The sequence below is a fragment of the Pseudonaja textilis genome, chromosome 2 (assembly GCF_049901715.1).
Source record: "Pseudonaja textilis isolate UNSWEBS1 chromosome 2, rPseTex1.2, whole genome shotgun sequence".
NCBI lineage: Eukaryota > Metazoa > Chordata > Lepidosauria > Squamata > Elapidae > Pseudonaja > Pseudonaja textilis.
In genome coordinates this window covers 147400056-147420986 of record NC_141991.1, presented here as the reverse complement: position 1 = coordinate 147420986, position 20931 = coordinate 147400056, and the positions used below count along the sequence as shown (strand labels likewise).

General features: G+C 40.2%; 1 protein-coding gene across 1 annotated transcript in view; it reads right to left on the bottom strand.

The window, feature by feature from the left end:
• The window catches only part of PPP1R3F (protein phosphatase 1 regulatory subunit 3F), a 42957-nt gene extending 23286 nt beyond the window's left edge, over window positions 1-19671 (bottom strand). Inside the window, exon 1 of the mRNA XM_026711653.2 lies at window positions 18486-19671. Coding sequence (XP_026567438.1) covers window positions 18486-19591 — 1106 coding nt within the window. The 5' untranslated portion in view covers window positions 19592-19671. The remainder of the gene's footprint in view (window positions 1-18485) is intronic.
• Window positions 19672-20931: the final 1260 nt, after the last annotated feature.

The window sequence follows — 20931 nt, the reverse complement described above, 5'->3', positions numbered from 1 at the left end:
TCTTGCCCCCAACAATCTGAGTCCTCCTTTACTGACTTTGGAAGGATGGAAGGCTGAATCAACCTTGAACCTGCTAAGAACTGAACTGCCAAACTTCTGGAAGTCGGCAGTCAGCAGAAGCAGCCTGCAATACTCTAACCACTGTGCCACAACAGCTCAAAAGTGGTCAGTGTGGATTTGTTTATTCAGAATACTGCTGAGGTGCAGTATTTCCTGTGCTCTCAGTATTTTTTCTTATGTGTGTGCTTCTTAAAGACATTTACTATATAAACGTACAGGGCAGCATAGATTGGCACATTTGTTGTGCATAATTTTGAAACTGATGGTTGATTCTTCCCTCTGTACCTGCCTGATTTGCTCTATATTCTGATGTTCTAGTTTTCTACGCCAACATTCAGTGCAATTTCTCTCTCCTCCTTTTCAAGCTCAGTTGGTTGCCTCTTATCAGAGAATTACTCTGAAAAGTTTAGATTCTAACAATATTCCTTTCCACAACAATATCCACATCTCTTGTTCTTATTGAGCAATTTCCATCAGCAAATTAAACTCTATGTATCTTTCTGACTGCGTAATTAACACTCAATCATTTGGAGCTCAGAACTGGAGACTACAGTGCAACGTGTAAAGCAATTGTCTTTTCATCAGTCTACATTTTATTAGCCTTTCTAATCTCTGGTGAGCTTATTTCCTGTCTGTTTATTCCTGTATCTACCCTTTGCAGCTTGTTTCAAGAGTCACAAAGAATCCTTATTTTAAAACAACAAAGAAGTTGCTCCTCTATGTAAATAAACTGAATTCAGACCACCAGTATTTTTCTTACTCTGAACAATTCTTTCACAGAATGCATTATTTTTTGCCCTTTGGATTTAGCTCTGTTCTCTTCTTTATCCTTTTCCCATCCTGACGATTTTTCCTTCCTTTATGAGAAAAACCCTTGATTTTGGCTTGAACTCTCTCCAATTCACATCTGTAAAGGCTGGCTAGACCTTTTCAGGCAAAATATCCGCAACTGTAATCTGCTGTTGCAAATAAAACAGGATTTTTCTCCAGTTTTCAAATTATCTCAGATTCCTGCACTTTATTTTGGATATTATCTGATCCAAAGTAGGCTTTCTTATGGCTTGCTTCAGCATATCAAAACATTGGGACATAAACATCACAAGGAAAGCAACTTCTATATAATTTCATCTTGCAATACAAATTATTTTAAAACAGTTCTACTTGGATCAAGCATTTGGTTCACATAGTCTGAGATGCTTGTGCCATCTTAAATAGCACATTGTTTTTCATTAAGCAGATGGAACAATGGGACTTACAGAGATTTTACTGGTAAATGTTTTTAATTAGTCCCAAACCTCACTCACAGTTGTCAGTTCCTTGATATGAATAAGCATATCGCTATTTCCATTTACATGTTCCTGGCCTCCCAAGATCTTTGGCTCTTATCTATGGGGAGATTTTCGGTTTCTAGAATCATTTTCCAAAAGTTTCCAAGAACATACAGGAGACATTTTTTCCCAATCCTGGCTTTTGAAATTTAAAACAAAGTAAGAGGTATGTTATCTCATTCAGCTGCATTTTGCAATTTGCCACGTGTCAAAATTGAAAAAATCAATTGAAAATCCTAACTGGGCATTTTGCCATGCTAGTCCTTGGATTTCTGTGCTTATTTTGGTAATCCTTAACTGCAGATTACCCAGTAGTTCATAGCTTGGAAGCTGGTCTCAACCCATAATCCTGTTTGAAGTCAGCATTACCCCTTGTTAGAAGATGTGCTCCTGAACATATGCAGAGTACTAAACAATACTGAGCAGCAGGTCCTATTTGTACCAAAGTATGCTCATAATATATTTGACTTGAATGCAGAATATAGATTTAGCTCACCTATCAATGAACAGGCATAATAACTGAAGTAAAAGAGAGATTTCTTGATACATACAGTAAGAAAACTACATCTTGAAAAGAAAGAGAAGAAATTCTCTTATCTCTAAAACACAGAGGCTAATAACAGGCTAGGTGAAAGAAAAACTTATGGAGAGTACGTAAAGCACTTCCCTCACATTTATGAGAATTGAATGAAAAGTACTGTCTTCAATGTTGTACATCACCAATAGATGGCACTCCTGATGGGATAGAAGCTGTAACAGGTTCTTTAGCATCTGTTCTTTCATTTCTTGGAGGAAATTTGCTATGAAAAAAGTTGCACTGCTACTCTTCATGAAAGGGAAGCCTGCAGTGGGTACACATTGGTGCACTTTTAGCAACATGCTGTGATTGAATTGACTGCTGAAGAAGTCTCTCCAACTGAAATTCACCACGAAATGTAGATTATTTATGGTGATGTCATGAATACTGTGCATTGCTGCATAAAAATACAGTTAAAGCAATAAACTGGGAAGAGCTGATGTGTATTATTGAGAATGAAATGGAAAACTTGTGATAACAACCAACTATTTTAACAGAAGAAATACTTGATGAACTGATTAGGGAAAATCAGTGGATCATTCTAAGGGAAATTGCTGACAAGTATGGCATTTCACAGGAATTTGTGGGTCATATTACAGATGTTCCTCAACAACAGAAATCTTTAGCAAGAAAGTTCCTTGCATGCTGAATGCAAAGATGAAAGCTTCAAGTGTTGAAATTTGTCAACAATTGTTATTATACAACAAGAATGAGGGTGAAGAAGTTGTTCATTGTGACAGCCAATGAAACATAGGGTCATTGTAGCGACCAAAACCAAAGTATCAGTCCCTTCACAAATCGGCACGTGAAACAAACATTCAAAACTGAAGGGGTTTTTCCGATGCAGATGGTATTATTTACACCAATTTTCCGAACCTGGCACAAGTAGCAACTCAGAGCATAACACTGAAAACTTTAAAACAAAATTAAACACAAAAAGAATTTTTGCTGCAATGCTGACTAGGCTTCAAACCTGATAAGCCATTCAAGAGGCAATTGTGAAGTGGCATATTGCTATCTTACCCTATCTGTCATAGGTCCACACTTGATACCATGCAATTTCTATCTTTTCCTGAAATTAAAAAAATATCTTCATGGGCATTGGTTTGATTTAAATAAAGATATAGAAAGAGCCTGACTGAAAAGAAAAAGTGGGGAGTTCTTTTTTTAAAAAAAATTGCCCATCATTGATAGAAGTATACAGCAAATGGTGGTGATTATGGGGGGAAAGAAATAGAGAGTACAAAAGAGCTCATTTCAACGATTATTTTCCTGTTTCGTTTATTAAAAATGTTAGATCTGGGAGGACGGTTCAAGAACGGAGGCAAGACTCAGATAGCAACAACAGCTCTTTATTTGTGACTTCAGATCTGAGCAACTAACCCCACCCAGCTGCAGCAGCCCCTTATATAGGGCTGGCTGCGGCTAAGCAGCCAATGAAGGCGATTTGAGTTTGCCGCTCTTGGCAGGGCCAATCGCGGCAGCCCGTTTACTGGCCAATCGCATCAGTCTACGGCGACCAATCACAATCGGTTATCAGCGGGCCAATCAGATTTGCAGGCTACGAGCCTGCTAGTCCGGAACAAAAAATATCCCTATTTAAACTAATAGCAATAGCACTTTATACCGCTTCACTGTGCTTTACAGCCATCTCTAAGCGGTTTACAGAGTCAACATACTTCCCCCAACTATCTGGGTCCTCATTTTACCGATCTCGGAAGGATGGAAGGCTGAGTTGACCTTGAGTCAGTGAGAATCAAACTGCTAAACTGGTGGCAGCTAGCAGTCAGCAGAAGCAGCCTTCAGTATTGCATTCTAACCACTGCGCCACCAAGGCTAATATTATGGAAGTGGGAGAATTACTTTTCATTCAAGTCTGCATTTGCCTTAATGGTCATCAATTCTCTTAACTGTAAAGAAATAATGTAAACAATTTCAAACTCTGGATTCAGCACTCAATCAAAAACATGGAAATCAACTGTCATGATGAAATTGTGATTTGTGGACAATACAAAAGTGACTCTACCTTCAGCATGTGGGAATGTGATTTGTACAATATTCAAAAACACAGCTTTACCAAAAGGCCTTTGTGGCAATATATCGGTAATAACATTAAAAGTCAGGAGATAGAATCCTCTCCCCTGCAACCTCTGCTTTGTCTTTTTATTGTCTTTTTAAAACTATGTTTTACTTATTACAGAAACTGCAAATGAAACTCTGAAAATCTGATGCTAAAACCAAGAGATTGACAGAAATCCAAAGCAAAGCTCTGAAGCTGGCATATTTGCATACATCCCCCAGATTGCAATTATGTCACACAGCTCTCATAAGTTTCATACTGTGGTTTGTGGTAAAAGATACAGGTCTCGTGTGTCTGTGCAGACATTTTGCCGAGAAGTCAATCCTTCAGAAACTCCCTTCACCTGAGAAATACGGAAGCAGAAAATGTAAGGTTTGATCTCATCTCATTTCACAGCTGCGTAACTCTTTAGTTCTTGCTTCCGATTTAACCTATAGAAACTGGAATCAGAAGCTGTGAGTCTCTACATAGAAGAGAGCAGGTTACTTTAAAGCAATGGAAAGTGCTTTGAAGTATGCTAGATAAATTTTGGATGGCCCAAACTAAAGACAATGCCCCGCCATAGAAAAAATATACAATCAAAAACCCAGGTTTTTTATTATCTTTGTTATTATCTTATTATCTCTAAAGCAGTAAATGGGATTGAAGTAGTGATCTTGGTTTGGAAAAGTTGGGTGTGGGCTGGAGTCACTTGTCCCTTCTTGTTCCTGGTTCCCCTCCACATGGGATAGTGTATGTATGGATGTGAGCAGTAAACTGGCCCAGCTGAACCACATTTTTGGCTGCTGAATGATTTGCTGAATCATCCTGGTGCCAGATACAGTCAGCTATTTTGGATATGTGTCGTTGGTCATAGCATCCCCCACCCAAGAGCCCACTGGCCACAGCATCCCGCCAGAGAGCCATATGCTTCCCCCGCCACACTGATATTCAGAAAGTGATTGAAAATTCAGCTGTTCTCTCAGGCCTTGGGATAGAGTACTGATTGAGACCCTGTCAGATGTTTACCTTCTGCATGCTTATGACTTTTTTTTAAAAAAATCTTTTTTTAAAATGTAAGTCATCTAGAATCATCTGGAATTGCCAGCCTCTAGATTGTGTTAAATAAATACCACTCTAGTTTGGAATAGTGCAAGTCCCCTTTTGAAGGGAAAGGAAGGGTTAGAGGGGGATAGGAATTATGAGGAAGAAAATAGACAGTAACATTACAGTGGTGATGGGTATGAAATAGGGTAGGTGGGGCGCTCTTGGGGAAAGAGCAGTCACTGCTTGGTTGCAGTGCAGTGTTCTAGCCCCTATGCTTAGCCCCAAGGCCTAGTCATCAGCATTTCACTAGCTCTGGCCTCCAGCTGCTGTTACGAAATACAAAGCCAGCCTGTAATAATGCCTACCTCATTCATTTATTTTCCTTATTTATATAATAATGCCTTCCTCATTCCTGATTTTACCCAAGATATCATACCAGTTTTGGTAAGGCATACCGGGTTGGTCCTTTATCATCTTACCATTGGATGACAAAACCCATCTGATATGTATCACTAAAGCTGATTTGGAGGAGAAAGGAGGTCCTCTTTTGGAACTATTCTCATCTGGATTTGGCATCAGGGTGTAGAGGCAGAAAATGGCTATAGTCATCCCCAAAAAGTGGTGGCTTCCAGGGATACTGCTCCAGAGACAATGGAAATGAGATCCTGTTTGTGAAGTGAGTCTTAAGGTTGAAATGTGTTAGTGCAAAGTAGTACAGAGAAGAAAGTATATGACAACTGTTACAAACACGTCAGCTTATCCTGGAAAGATAGGAGGAGGTCAGGAAGAAACTTAGGATTAGCCCACTTTAACACTCTTTCATATAAGAGGAGGGGAAAAGAAACTCTTGTCAGGCCTTCACGATTCTGTTATTATAATCCATATCACTGAAGTAGCATTCTAGTAGTTCTTGCAATGTCTCTTTTTTAATCTTATTTATCTCAAAAGATAAGGTGACCAACTTTTTTACAATGAGAAGGAGACACAAATAAATTGAAGAAAAAAAACAAAGCCACTTGTGCACGGCGCACTCTTGCGCACGGCACACTCTCTCAGAACAATTCTCCTGTGTGGAGAGCATGCATCTCATAATCGTGTCTCGCCACACTGTACCGAGCCTTGACGAATCATCATGTCAAATACAAATACATCACATCATACACAATGGATCAGCTCATCATCTATCAAATATGGAGATTTACAGATTAATTTTCAAATATCAAAAAGGAGGACATGTAGGACGACACTTTTTGAGGGAGGACAGAACTTACAAAAGGAGGACTGTCCTCCCTAAAGGAGGACGGTTGGTCACCTTACAAAAGACCACTTTACTTGCCTATCTGAGTTACTCAATGCTGTGGCCAAGTTTTTCCAGGAGTTCCCTAGATCTATGATTCTAGGGAACTTTAAACTGTCTTCTCTGGACTCAAAACCAGAGGCAGCTTGGAATGTCGTAGATATCATGGATTAAACCGAGGTTACTGATGTCCTAGATCACATACTAGATCTGGGTTTTGTCTTGGAATTGTAATAACATGATCTAAAGTTGTGGATGTTAGGATAATTCTGTACTGGGGTTATCAGAGAAGCCACAGAGATTGAAAAAAGACCTGAAAGCATGAATAGAAGAGATGACTCCACCAGACTGTCAATTATCTGGAAGCCTGCACTCACAAACAAAAAAATCTCCACACCACAAGCCAAGCAAACACCTGGGCACAAACGGATCCTCCCTGATACCTCCAGCTCAAACACACCCCAACCAGGCACCCAGATGAAACCTAGCTTCCTAACAAATGATAGCCGTCCATTTACTCAGAGCCAAGCTGCACTAAAAGCCTCCAATACAGGAACACAATGTTGCCAATCAAGCAGAACACAGTAAACTCCAAGACCAATAAACACAGACCAAGACTCCCAACCAATCAGGATGAAGAAAAAAACATTCTAACACAACACAAAGCTAGCACCAAATTTAAAACAGAAGTGGCTGTGAAAGCCTGACACACAGACGAACCCAATACACAAGCCTGATGATGGCAGATGAATTTAAATGTGAAAGATAAGTATGAAACTAAAGTCATGTTTGTATGGATATGTGATAACCTGGAATCATGCTGTTCACTGAAAAAAAGATGTTTTTAATATGTGGAAAACTGAATAAAATTTTATATATATAAAAAAGTTTTCTGTGGTTATCCATTGATACAGGGAGAAAGTACCTATTTGGTCACCCAGGCATTTGATGGGGGATGGGGGCCGTGGGAATCTAGAGGGTTGTCCCTGAAGCTTTGTTGCATAGCTCAACTGAGGCCTTAAACATTGTTTAGAATGAGCAGAAGACAATGGTCGTGGATCAGATCATGCCTATATGGATTTGGTCATGGCCTAAGGACTAAAATCTAAATTGTGGGTGAATTGGGTCTGCTAGTGCTATACCACGGTAAGCAGTATTGCAGGCTAATTTTGCCAACTGACAACTAATTAAGCCTTCCATCCTTCCAAGGTCAATAAAATGAGGAATCAAATTGCTGGGGGCAATATGCTGCTCTGTAAACCACTTAGAGAGGGCTGTAAAGCGCTGTGAAGTGGTATATGTCTAAGTGCTATTGCTACACCAACATCAATGGCAGGCCCTTCCTCTGCCACCACCTGTTCAACCAAGCACTTTGCTCATGTGTGCTCAGTTCAATGCCTTGCTGCAATCTCACTACTCTGTTACTCCAACACTTTCCCTGCAGTGATCCCTCACTTCCCCATCACTGCATCTTCTGCCAAGCCCTCTCCCGAGTTTGTGCTTCATTCCTAGCATCTCTTTAAGCCTTACATATGATTACATGCACTGCATCTGCCACTTACCAGCCTGCTACATGGACATTTGCCCCTTTGGTTGGAGCCAAGACATGTATGTGGATCCCAGAGAATCTCCAGACTCTGAGAAATTAAGTGGCATAAGAGACATCTAGACCATCACTGGATAAAGAAAAAAAAATTACAGGCCAGCTTATAATACTGACACAACACTGGTCAGACTTATGAATTACTGGCAGGCTTCAAACAGGGGTGGTGTATATGTACAAGCCCTCCCTGACCTCTCCGTTGACACCATCAATTATGGTACCATCTGGGCCAGCTAAGGGAATTGGGAGCACTTCCCACACAAGTGTGACATTTACCGGAGGAACTACCACCACTGCCCTTCCCTGTCCCTCACTGGTCTATTTTGCTGCACTCTCCATGGTCTATAAGCTATCACTCCTCATGCTGGTGGTGGAAGATAGGGCTCCTCCACCTGCACTTCTGCCCTGCCTCCTCCATAGCTCACATGAAGTGTTATTACCACTTTATAATGCCTTGGTAAAAATGTGGAATATTGCATCCAGTTTTGGTCATCACAATATAAAAAAAGATGTTGAGACTCTAGAAAGAGTGCAGAAAAGAACAACAAAGATGATTAGGGGATTGGAGGCTAAAATGGTTGCAGGAATTGGGTATGTCTAGTTTAATGAAAAGAAGAACTAGGGGTGATATGATAACAGTGTTCCAATATCTCAGGAGCTGCCACAGAGAAGAGGGAGTCAGCCTATTCTCCAAAGCACCTGAAAATAAGACAAGAAGCCATGGGTGGAAACTAATCAAGAAGAGAACAACTTAGAACTTAGGAGAAATGTTCTGACAATTAGAACAATTAATCAGTGGAACAATTTGCTCCAGAAGTTGTGGGTGTTCCAACACTGGAGGTTTTTAAGAAGGAATAGGACCACAACTTGTCTGAAATGGTATAGGGGTTCTTGCTTGAGCAGGGGATTGGACTAGAACAAGGTCCCCAACCTGCAGCCTAGTACAAGGCCATGCAAGCTCATGAGTGAAGCTCCACTTGTGCTTGCCTGCTGCTAGTGCAGAACCATCCCCTCTCCCGGTCCTGTTGCTTCCGCCAGTCCGCAAAGCCAGAAAGGTTGGGGACCACCGGAAGAGCTCCAAGGTCTCTCCTAATTTTGTTATTCTGTGCTGCTGCCCCCTGCTGGCCATGCCTTTTACACCATCTTCAGTAGACAAGGCTCCACTACTCAGCCACAATTATTGGATCCATCCCTCTAACCCGGCCCCTGGATCCCAGGCCAGCAGTAGGAGGAGGAAGAAGAAGGTGAAAGTCAGCTATGGGCAGCAAGGGGAGGTAGTCAGGTGGAGTGCAGGGTGATCAAAAGGGTAGAGATAGGCAGTTGGGGAAACTGAATTAGAGGCAGTTCCCACAGGGAAGAGAATAAAATTGAGGGATGCTGTGATAAATCATAACAAGAGATTAGACAACCATTTGTCTGAAAAGGTATAGGTTTCCTGCCTGAGCAGGGGATTGCACTAGATGACCTCCAAGATTCCTTTCCAATTCTGTTATTCTGTTACAAATGTGGACATGAATCCTAAAGAAAAGAGGAAGAGAGGGATCAAAGACAGGGAAAGAGCAAAGACTGTTTTCATGTTACTAAAAAGAACTCAACATGTGAGCAAACCCTCCCAAACTGTATTTGAAAATTAGCAAATAATACAGTCATGCTTTTCAGCAGGGATATCTGCAGTCATGTACTGTATACCTTCTGCCCATTTGCTCTTCAAAGTTTAAGCAACCTAACCCTAACTAACATGCATTTGGAGAATTTTTTCCCCTATTAATATATAATACAACATGTCTAAATATAATGGGAACATATCTCTGTCCATATTCTTATGTAATTGTATAATGAAACTTGTTATAAATGCTATGCCAAACAAAATATAAAGTATATTACAGTGTATCTACTCTTGAGTGTAGTAATATTTTGTATAACATCTATTGGAATAATTCATGAATGAACAAAAATATATTAATCACACTGAATGTAAGTGATTATCTCAGATCTATAGTAAGGTATTTCTATAAACTCTATACATGTAGTCCGCAACTTATGACTACAATTGAACCCAAAATTTCTGTTGCTAAAGTGTGAAAAATGGTCATAAGTCACTTCTTTCTATCTGAGGGAATGATTCTATGATTTTCAATCTGCTTCACTTTAAACTAGGGAAAGAACATAATTCCACCAGTATTGGCTTCTGTCATTCATAATGTCTTTGTTTGATTGTTGTGAACCACCCAACATTGTTGATAATTGGGCAACATACAAGTTTAACACATTATTAGTATAGCATTGCTAGAAATTACCGGCATTACTAATATGTGTCAAGTATGAATGTGTAATTGATGCATTTATTTTTAATTGACAACTGCCTAAATCTCAAGGGAATTGGACTTGATCCAGAATTCAGCACATTGATAGGTAAGTGGGCAAAAAAAAATTACTTATATACTTTATTTATTTGGCCAAGTGTGATTAGATACACAAGAAATCTGTGTTGGGTGCAGAAGGACTCAGTGCACTTGGAAACAATATAATGTAATAATAATGTTGATACTAATGTATACATCCAAAAAAGGGAGAAGTAAAAAATAATAAAGGGGATAAATAATAATACTGCAGCCATACCCTATGGTTTAATGTACATACACATTAGGCAAAAAAAGCAGTCATTGTATTTTGTATGGTTCTATCAACTGCGAGAATTAGGTGTTAAATCTACTAAACTATAGTCACTTCATAAGTAACATACCATAATTGCCATAAACATTTAGGATAAATTTGATGCACCAAAATCACCTTCTAGTGGCTGAGAATCCTGGAAATTATATTCCAGTATATCTGCAGGGCTCCAGAAGGGAAGGTTAGAAGAGACTTTTCCATAATTTCTTCCCAGAACTGTAAAGTATCACCTGACAAACCCAAACTTTGACAAAGACAAGGTTACAAAGGTCATCACTGAACCCGCACATGAATGGTGGGTGGGGATTTCTGCTGAGAGTGAAAAATCAAGATGCAACCTACTCATTTTAAATACTAACATTAGAATAGCAACAGACCACAATGAATAGTTGTTCCCACTTGAGGGTGGGAAATTAAACCATTTCTTGCTTTTTATTTTTTTAATTCTTCCGTTTACAGAAACACCTTATAAACCACATTTAAAAGTTTTTGCAGACATGTTTGCAATTCTTTTTTTACTGCTTAAAAAAATAAAAAGTATTTTTTCTTTAGATAATAATAGGTAAATTTCCATGGTTCTTTTTCTATTTAATACATTTTCTTGCATTTTAAATTGTATAAAAATTGTTATATACCTTAGTACAGGAGTCCTCAACCCCTAGTCTGTGGATCAGCAGCATGCCAGAAACTGGGCCGCGCAAACAAGTGAAGTCCCATCTGCAGGAAGCAGGAAGCACCCGAAACCACGCCCCCTCTGGTCTGTAGAAAAATCTCTCCACAGAACTCGTCCCTAGTCCCCAAAAGATTGGGGGCCACTGCTCTAGTATAGAATATGAACTATGACAAGTGGCAGAAAAATGTGCTAAATTCTTTATCTTTAAACTAGCTACATAAAAATCAACATAATATACGGAATTAATAGCTCCTTGAAAAGCCTCTCAAGTTGTGATAGTTCACTTAAAATATTTAACTCTTTCCTGCAATCTACTGGTCAACTGGATTTTTACAGCCTAGATTTGGCAGTACTGTATTGTTTGTATTCTATTAATTTACAACTATTTCTGTAATCCTTGTGCCAAACTGTTCTATATTTTTCTTAATGGGTGAACCTGCTTCCTAGAACACCCATATATTGATCCTTCCCTTAAATCATATGAATTCTGCCTTAATATCCATCTGTTCCATGAAGATTTTGGCACTACCCACTTGTTCTATGCTGTCATGCCCTATGTGAAGTTGTTTGCACTTTATATATATTGTGAATGAATCCAGGTGGCTGTACTTGTATTAATGATGATACTAAACAAACCACAGAAGCTCCTTTCGAAGTATGTTTAAGGTAGGGCTAGGCAACACATGTCATTGCAGCCCAAAGGCTACAGAAGGCAAGATGACCCTATGAGGTGGATGAAGCTGTCTCTCAGATGCAAGTGCAGGGACATAATTTCCTTTCTTTTCCGCAAGCTCTCATGCTTCTTAAAGTTCTTTTAATATATGTAACTACAAAACTGAAATAATTGCTACATGGAAGAAATGAATTTTCTGGACTAAAAGAAAGAGAAATTATTTTTTTTGAGTAAAACATCAGCAACCTCAGATATGCTGATACCACTCTGACAACTGGATGTGAGGAAGATTTGAGGAATCTCTTGATGCAGTTGAAAGAAGAGAGCACAAGAGCTATTCAATTATTTAAATAATCCTACCATTATGTCAACATGCAATTATAACCTAATGAAAAGAGGCAGAGAAGTAAGTGTAGCAGAAACAGATTTTTATTTTCTTAGGCACAAAAAATTGTCAGGATGGTGACTATGGTCATGAAATAGATATCTGCTGCTTGAGAAAAAGATTGAAGATAGATCAAGGCAAAATACAAATGTGTTGAAAATACCATGAACTGTATGAAGCAGTGGTGGGATTCAAATTTTTTTTACTACCAGTTCGGTAGGCATGCCTTGATAGGCGTGGCAGGATACTGTAAAGTCTCCAGTCAGAAGTGGACTCAAAAATTCCGCTATTGGTTCTCCAGAACTGGTCAGAACCTGCTGAATACCCACCTCTGGTATGAAGAATGAATAATTCAGTATTAAAGCAACTAAATCCAGACTATTCATTAGAAGTACCAATAATAAAATTAAAATTTAAATATTTTGGGTGCATAAGTAAAGACAAGAATTACTGGGTGCTTAGGATCCTTGGAAAAAACAAAGGGAACTGAAAAAGAGGGAACCACAAGACAAGATGGCTAAATACTAACAGTGACGACACAGGCAGGAATTTAAAAAGAAGCAGTTATCAACAGACAATCCTAGCATAATCAGGTTCATCACAGTATAGAAATAAGAAAGCAACTAAACAACAACAAATTGGTCATCCAGATTTTCACAAACCAGAATATGAGAAAGTGCTGCAGACTCCATCCTGGTATTGAAAACAAATTCCTGGATTAAGATTGTGCTCAGCTATACTCTGATGCTTAACTCTAAGAGTACACTGATTATTGAGGGTTTCCGTAGTACAAAATACTAGTGGAGTTGGTTTTCTGATTAGGTCAGCTAGATGCAGCAAGCCTAATTGATACTCATGACTCCTTTATTGTTGCCATTGACTTGCAAAATAAACCAGAAGAACAGAGATGATGGTGGGTATAGCCTGAAGGCTAAAGTCTATGAAGAATGGTTAAAAGAACTGGGTATGTTTTGCCTAAGATGCCTTAAAAAGTTCTAAGGAAACTGACAAGGAAACCCAAACCCATAGCAAACCTAAACCAAATCTATCTAGGGCTAATTGCAAAAAATACTTGTACTAGCAACATAGAATGGTGACAAACCTCCCAATGAGATTACATTTTTAATTGCCTTCTTTAGTGGATAACATAAAAAATGTCAAGAGAAATAATATCAACACACCAGTCTCCAAAGTTAGAGACTCCTGGGGTCCATGACATAATGGATTGTTATGATTTTAGAAATAATACTGAGGACTTTATCAGAAGGATCCCAAACTACCACAACAAACCTATGCCTCGGCAAGGAAACACCTGTTTGAGTTTCTTCAGATATAATTACAACATGGCAAAACAATAGTCCCTCTTATCATCCACACTGAATGCAACAGATACAAAATTGTCAAAATTCAGATTCTCTTTAAATTTTAAAAGAGGGGGCGGGGGCGGAATCTACATTTCTATCCAGCACTTCACATGCAGACAGAATAATATTCATAATAAATAGACACTGAGAGTTCAACCTCCTCTAGTCTTCACCAAACAGAAAAATGCTGTATATAAATGCTACATTGCATCAAGAGCATAGAATTGAGGAATACATATATTTTATCCATTTTGTAAGTTATGTTTTATTATTTCTTTGTAAAGCAAGGTACCCAGAGTCTTGGGGAGGCAGGCAAGATCATTCTTCCTCATTTTTCCATGTTCTGCTCTTTATATGGGGCTTTGTATCCATTGTCAAACCTATTCCATGGTTCCCTTAATATGTTTGTAAGAAAACTCTTTCTTGGACTGATCAATGTTCATGAGCGTGTAGTTACTCGTAAGGAACTTTGCCTTGTCAAATTCTCTTAATAACCCTAGTGGGTGTGCCTTCCTTTCTCCTGGATCAATAACTAAGAGAATAATCTGCAGCTATGTTTATTACTTTTTCATACCAAACTCTATCTACCTAAGTACATGTTCTAAGCCTTAGTTTGTAAGCCTTTATTTTAAGAACATAAGGGGAGAGAAATCCTCCTAATTATGCACATTAAATAAATGGAATATGGTTCTATGTCAGTATCATAAGAATCAGATATGTTGCTTCCAGACTAGAATGCCGACTAAGACTACTAAGCAACTTTTTATACAGCATTTAGTATAATATTCAACAAATTCCCGGGTATAGTGGGCTTTCTTCTCTTTACTTTTGATCATAGGTAAATCTGATTCAGCAATAGTCTTTGCAGATTCTATCCTTTGTGTTCCTCCCTGTTAAAAGCCTGGGAGGATCAATCATCAATACCCTCTTAACTGATCTTTGAATAGGCTCTCTAAAGTAATGCAACTTTAACTATCTCTATGGGTTGAGGAAATGGAACTAAGTATCATAGAGGAGGAAATAGTGTGAGCACTCAACCAGTTGCCTAACTGCAAAGTCCTAGGAGTTGATGGAATTCCTGGAGAGCTGATGGGACCAGAGCCAATAAAAGGACTGACAAGCACTTTGCCAAAGTGTATGGAAGTGTGGCCTGGAGCCAAAAGAATGGAAAAGGTCAATATTTATCCCAATACCAAAGAAAGGTGATACAAAAGACCATTTCAACCACCAAACCATAGACTTGATACCACATGTGAGTAAAATTCTCTTGAAGATAATTTAGTATCATTTGAATTCAACTGCCAACAGGGAACTGCCTGATATACAAGCAGGATTTCAGAAAGGAAAAGGAATGTGTGATGATATTGCCAATCTATGTTGGACGGTGGAAAAAGCAAAGGAATACCAAAAAGGTCTTCTACATGTGCTTCATTGACTATACAAAAGCCTTCAACTGAGTATAGTCATTGTACTCTGACCAGGCAGCCACTGTAAGAATGGAATATGGAGACACAAAATGGTTCAGAATTGGAAAAGGCATTCAGCAAGTTTAAATCTTGTCACCTAGAATACCATCCAACAGGTACACAAAAATAGCTATGAGAAGTGCACATTTGGAGGAATCTATCATTGGGGTTAAAATCGGTGGTGGGAATATCAACCTCTGATATGCAGATGACACAACATTGCCCATGGAAAGCGAGAAGGACCTGGAGAGGTTAAACCTGAGAGTCAAAAATGAAAGTGAAAAAATTGAACTGCACCTTAACATCAAGAAAACAAAGATAATGACAACTGCAGAGAACACATAGGTCAGAGTGCAGATCCACAATCAGACCATCGAAACAGTAAAGAAATTCATCTTCCTAGACTCTACAATCAGCCAAAGTGGTGACTGCAGCCCTGAGATCAGAAGGCGTATAGCACTTGGAAGAACTATAATGTCTACCATGAATAACATCTGAAAGAGTAAAGACATCAGCCTCGCAACCAAATGCAGATTAGTTAATGCAATATTTTTTCCAATTACTACTTATGGCTGTGAAACTTGTACTCTAGAAAAAGAGTGGATGCATTTGACCTGTGGTGCTGGAGACGACTACTACACATCCCATGAGCTGCAGAAATAAAGTCTTAGACCAAACTTCACCAAAAGTATCACTTGAAGCCATGATCTCCAAACAGAGGCTGTTGTTATATTTTGGTCATGTCAAGAGAGCTGATTCACTCGAAAAGTCAATCATGCTGGGAGTAATCAGTGGAAAAGGAGAATGGGCCACCCTAGCACCTGCTGGCTGGACATTACAAAAGATGATACTGGGATGACCATTGCAGCTGTGAAGGTGGCGGTGCGAGACAGAGGGGCATGGAGAGTGCTGATCCCTAGAGTGGTTGAGGGTCAGATGTGACCGAATGGCTGATGATGAAGACTATGGGTTGAGGAGATAATCTCCTATCACAATCAACAGAGAAGAAATATGGACAAAACCAGCAAACAGGAAATCTTTAATTAAATGCAAAGAAGGATTAAAAGCTGCAGTAGTGTTTTGTCTACCATGGCTAGGCTGATGCTAAAAAATCAGTTTATTCCTCCTCCCATGTGTACATTCAAGTATCTATAACAGTGATAAAATAACACCTTAGAACAAAAAAGAATACTAGACGGCTGAATTGTAATGATTTTTCCCATTTTTCCCCAATATAGGTTTATGAACAAAGTAAGGCAATTCCAAGAAAAAAGACTACTGCAGAATCAGATGGAAAAAGCTATGGAATGCTATGCTTATAAAATATTCACCACTGATGATAATCATTTGTAGGTGACAATCTTCTTTATTACAGTACATAGAAAATGAGTTGTACTTATGTTGGTTCTCAATTCTGGTCTAGAGTGGGCTGTTTTCACAAGTGGTACTAAAAGGAACAAACTCACTTGCTGTGTACACACCAGTATTTCTTACAGCATAATAAAAAAAAATCTTTCCTACAGTAAGAAATTAGGCTGTTTGATCAAAATAAGGTATTCAGAAATTGACAATTCAGTATCCTTAATGACACATCAAAAACTCCTGCAGAGTTTATTAGGTAAAGTGAGCAAGATTGTGTCAGTCAGAAAATCTGGGGCTATCAGTAAGCATAAAACATGTGAACAGGAAGCTATAAAGTGGTGGTGGTTCATATGAACCCCTGCCTTGACAGCGAATTGGTACAGTCCTTATATAGATTTACTTTTGAAATGAAAAATATTTTAAGAAACCTGAACCAATCAGGGCCCAAGATGCATACAGGTAGTCCTTGACCTATGGTCACATTTGGGATGAGAACTTAGTGATATAAATGCCCAATTTGATAACCTTTTTGCTGTACTCATTAAGCAAATCACACAGCTGTTAAGCAAACCTGGCTTGCCCCATTGACTTCACTTGTTGGAGATCAGCTAAGGTTACAAATGGTGATCATGTGACTTGGGAGACTGCAACAGACGTAAATACATGCTGGTTGCCAAGCACCTGAATTTTGATCATGTGCCTGTGTAGACATTGCACCAGCCATAAGTGCGAGGATCGGTTGTAAGTCACTGTTTTCAACACTATCATAACTTCAACAATCATTAAACAAATGGTCCTAAGTCAAGGATTACCTTTATGTGCATTTTTAAGCAATCCACGTTGATACATTTGTTGCTGGAAACAGTGCTACATGTGCAGCAATCTGCTTTACTGCATACATAAAGGTAGGGAACCTCCCATAAAACATTTTTTTTAAATAATCTGAATAGAAATTACTATAGTATGCATTTGCCTTAAAACTATCCTCTTCAACTTTCTCTTTTTAAATCTTCATACTTTCTATCATTAGCAAAATGATGCTTTCTGGATCATGTGTGAAAATATATTGAAGATTAACTGGAATGGGACAGGAGGAATCTCACACCTTCTTTGCTGATTATATTATTTTCAGTAATACCCATCTCACAATTTGAGAATGTTCATGTATCAGGGTAAAACAAAAAGTTCCAAGAATTCTGCCTTATGGTGAATATGTGTCTTTTCATTATGCCACTTCTAACCTTTTACTAAAAGAAGTACCTTAAATCCAGATATCTCTCTTTATTTATTGCTCTTCCATCATTGCCGATTCCTGATTTCAGTTCGATTACTGAGACATATCCCAAAAATCTTAATTCATTCATCACCAAAAAAAAAAAAAATCACTGTTCAGACACTCCCACTAGCAGAGGACTCAAGCAAAAGGGATTAAGCAGCATGCATCAGCACTCTTTTTCCTTCATAGTAAATTAGATTTCTTTGGAATGCTGGCTTCTATCACAACTAGAGTACAACTAGTAAGTGTCATTTGCATAACTGAAGGAAACAGAATCTAGAAAATGGGCAAGAATTTGAAACAAACTTCTCTTTAGTTCCTAAATACCCATTTTTTTTCTTGTCCATTTGTGGTCTTAAGTCTATGAAAGATACCTGAAAAAGAGACATAGATTAACTGATAACAACGTAATATTAGATTAAAAAAAGCCCTGGATATAAATTTTATGGGAATGGAGTAGAAGAGCAAAGATACTCAGGTCTTGGAGTACAACTACAACTCACTTCATCTTTGGGGTTGATGGGAGTTATAGGGCAATTGTTCTGGAGGGCACTGCATTGGAGAAAATTAGATTACAAGAATGGAACTGATAATTCAAAGATGCACTTTCTTCAGGTATATGAAGGGCACTGAAAGCATTACCTGATTTTGACTGGCCTCATACAGCTCTTGAGCCGACGTGATTCACCTTCTTTAGAAGACCTCGTGGGTAGAACTTGGGTAGCCGCTGCCCCCTTCAGTACCACACTATAATTCTTGCCCTGGTTATTGGCCCAGTAAACTCCTTCTTCGGTCTGATAGCGCACCACAAAATCAAGCTGGGCTCCTCCTCCTTCCTCATCTTCCTCATCCTCATCACCAAACTCCAGGCAGAAGGCAAAGCGGTCAGTCAGGCCTCCATCTGGTGAGCCCCCTGAAATATAGAGGGCAGGGTAATCCCGGTGACTTTGCCACCGGTCTTTGCTGGCCCGCACATGCACAGCCTTGTGGTAAGAAACGTTGAGCACACGCACAGTACCACGAAGGACTCGTGGCTCTCCAGGCTGTGGTGGCAAAACTTCTTCCAATTCTACCTTGGCCTGGCGCAGCCGTTCAAGCTTCTCATCCTCATCTTGCCCCACTGGTTGCAACACAAAGGATGGCAAAAGGTAGGGGGTACTTGGGGAGGGAGGGAGGGAGGCCAAGAAAGGCACCACCTCAGGGGGAGACTCTGGCGAAGGCGGTGGCCAAGGCTGGTAGCGCCGCCAGCGTGCCAAGGGCAGGCCCAAGGCATCAGCAAACAGCACATGCCGGCCTGCGGTGTGCTGACAGGGCTCCTCCATGGGGGTGGCAGCTGCAGTGGCATGTTGGGAAAACAGTCCAGGGTGCCCTTGAGCATGCTGGGAGGGGAGCCCTCGGCTGTCCTGCACTGCATGCTGGGAAGGTGGCCCAGGCAGGCCTGGGGGATGCTGAGAAAGTGGCCTGGCCAAGTGCTGGTGGTGCCCGTCATCCTCCCCGTCGTCCTCTGACGAAGAGCAGTTCTCTGGGGCGCTGGGGTGCTGAGGCCTGGGCACCGGGGAGGAGCGTGGCATGAGAGCCCGGGCTGGGGGATCTTCCTCCTCCTCCTCCTCCTCCTCTCCGTCTTCTTCGCCGTCGTCTTCCTCCCCCCCCTCCTCCTCCTCCTCCTCCTCGGCCGCCTCCCGAGTGAGAGGCAAGGGAGGCTGTGGCGGCGGTGGCGGGGAGGAGGAGGAGGCCCCCGCGCGAGCCATGGCGGGCGGCTGGGAGGACGGCGGACTAGCGGCGCAGACAGCTGCTGCTGCTATTGCCGAAGCTGCCGGGCGGGGGGCGGAGGACGAGGAGGACGACGACAGCGAGCCGGGGTGGAGCGAGCCGGGAGAGGGAGGTGGAGCGAGCAGAGCAAGGCGAGGAACGCGGGAGTCGCAGGCTGGTGTCAGGCAGGCTAGCGGCTGCGCCAATCGGAAAGCAGAGCGTAAAAGCGGGGGGGAAGACCCTCTCCGTCTCCTTTACCCGAGAAAAACCCGCAGGCGGGCGACCCTCGCCGGCAAGCAAAGCGTCGGCAAAGCAGTCGAGACCGAAGCACATCTATGCCGGCCGACACGCAGATGCGGGAGGAAAGGCTGCGCACGGCGTCGCCTCCCTCCTCCCGAGCCCCCTCCGGTCGGATGAACTCATTGTGGCTGACAGAAAGCCAGGGACACAATTTGAGCTTGATTGCTTGGTGGAGGGCAGTTATTTTATAATCTCCGAACATCTGTCAGAGAGAAAACGGTGGGGAAAGAAAATGATATAAGCTGTGACGTACGCCTGCATTTTTATATCAGGGCATAGATCTAAGAGGAGGTAAAGTGGCAGCGTAGCCTATCCCAGGAAAGGCACTCTTGATCCATGTTTTTTAAAAATCATCTCTATCCCAGGCCATGCGAAGGGAAATTGGAGTATCCTCACCTGTAATAAATGCATGCTTTTTATTGCACCACATTGTTTGTTCAAAATAAAAGAGTTACAAATCCAATATGGAGAATACATTCATTAGATCAAGTTTTCAATCAGATTGATCTGAAATATTTTAAGCCAACTGTATATATGTTACATATAAATGTCAAGATTAAATTCATACTTATTGGATGACAGCAGTTTAAATTTATAAGAATTAAATATGGTTTACTTTAACATTTAAAGTATATCCAATATGATTAATTACCATAAATGTATTTGTGTTGTTCAGATACAAGTATGATAAAAACAGCAGTTTGGGTTGCAGAATTCTTGAATAGGTATGCACAGAGATGTCTTAATATGTCACATAATTTTCCTTTTATTTATTTAGCATATTATACAAGGAAACAGAAAGGGGTTTGTTTTCTCAAGGAACAGGTGTTACTTGGAATATGGCCTTCACCATTTGCCCATCGCTGAAGACTAACAGACTAATAGATTTGTTAAATTTCTTGGCTGACATAAATGTGGAACCCCACTACCTCCCTCCACTCATGTAGGATGGAATACATCAGGTTTCATCACTGCTAGTTTTTAAATATTTTTGCTCTGTATATAAGAAAAAGTAATTAAAATAAACATAATAATATTA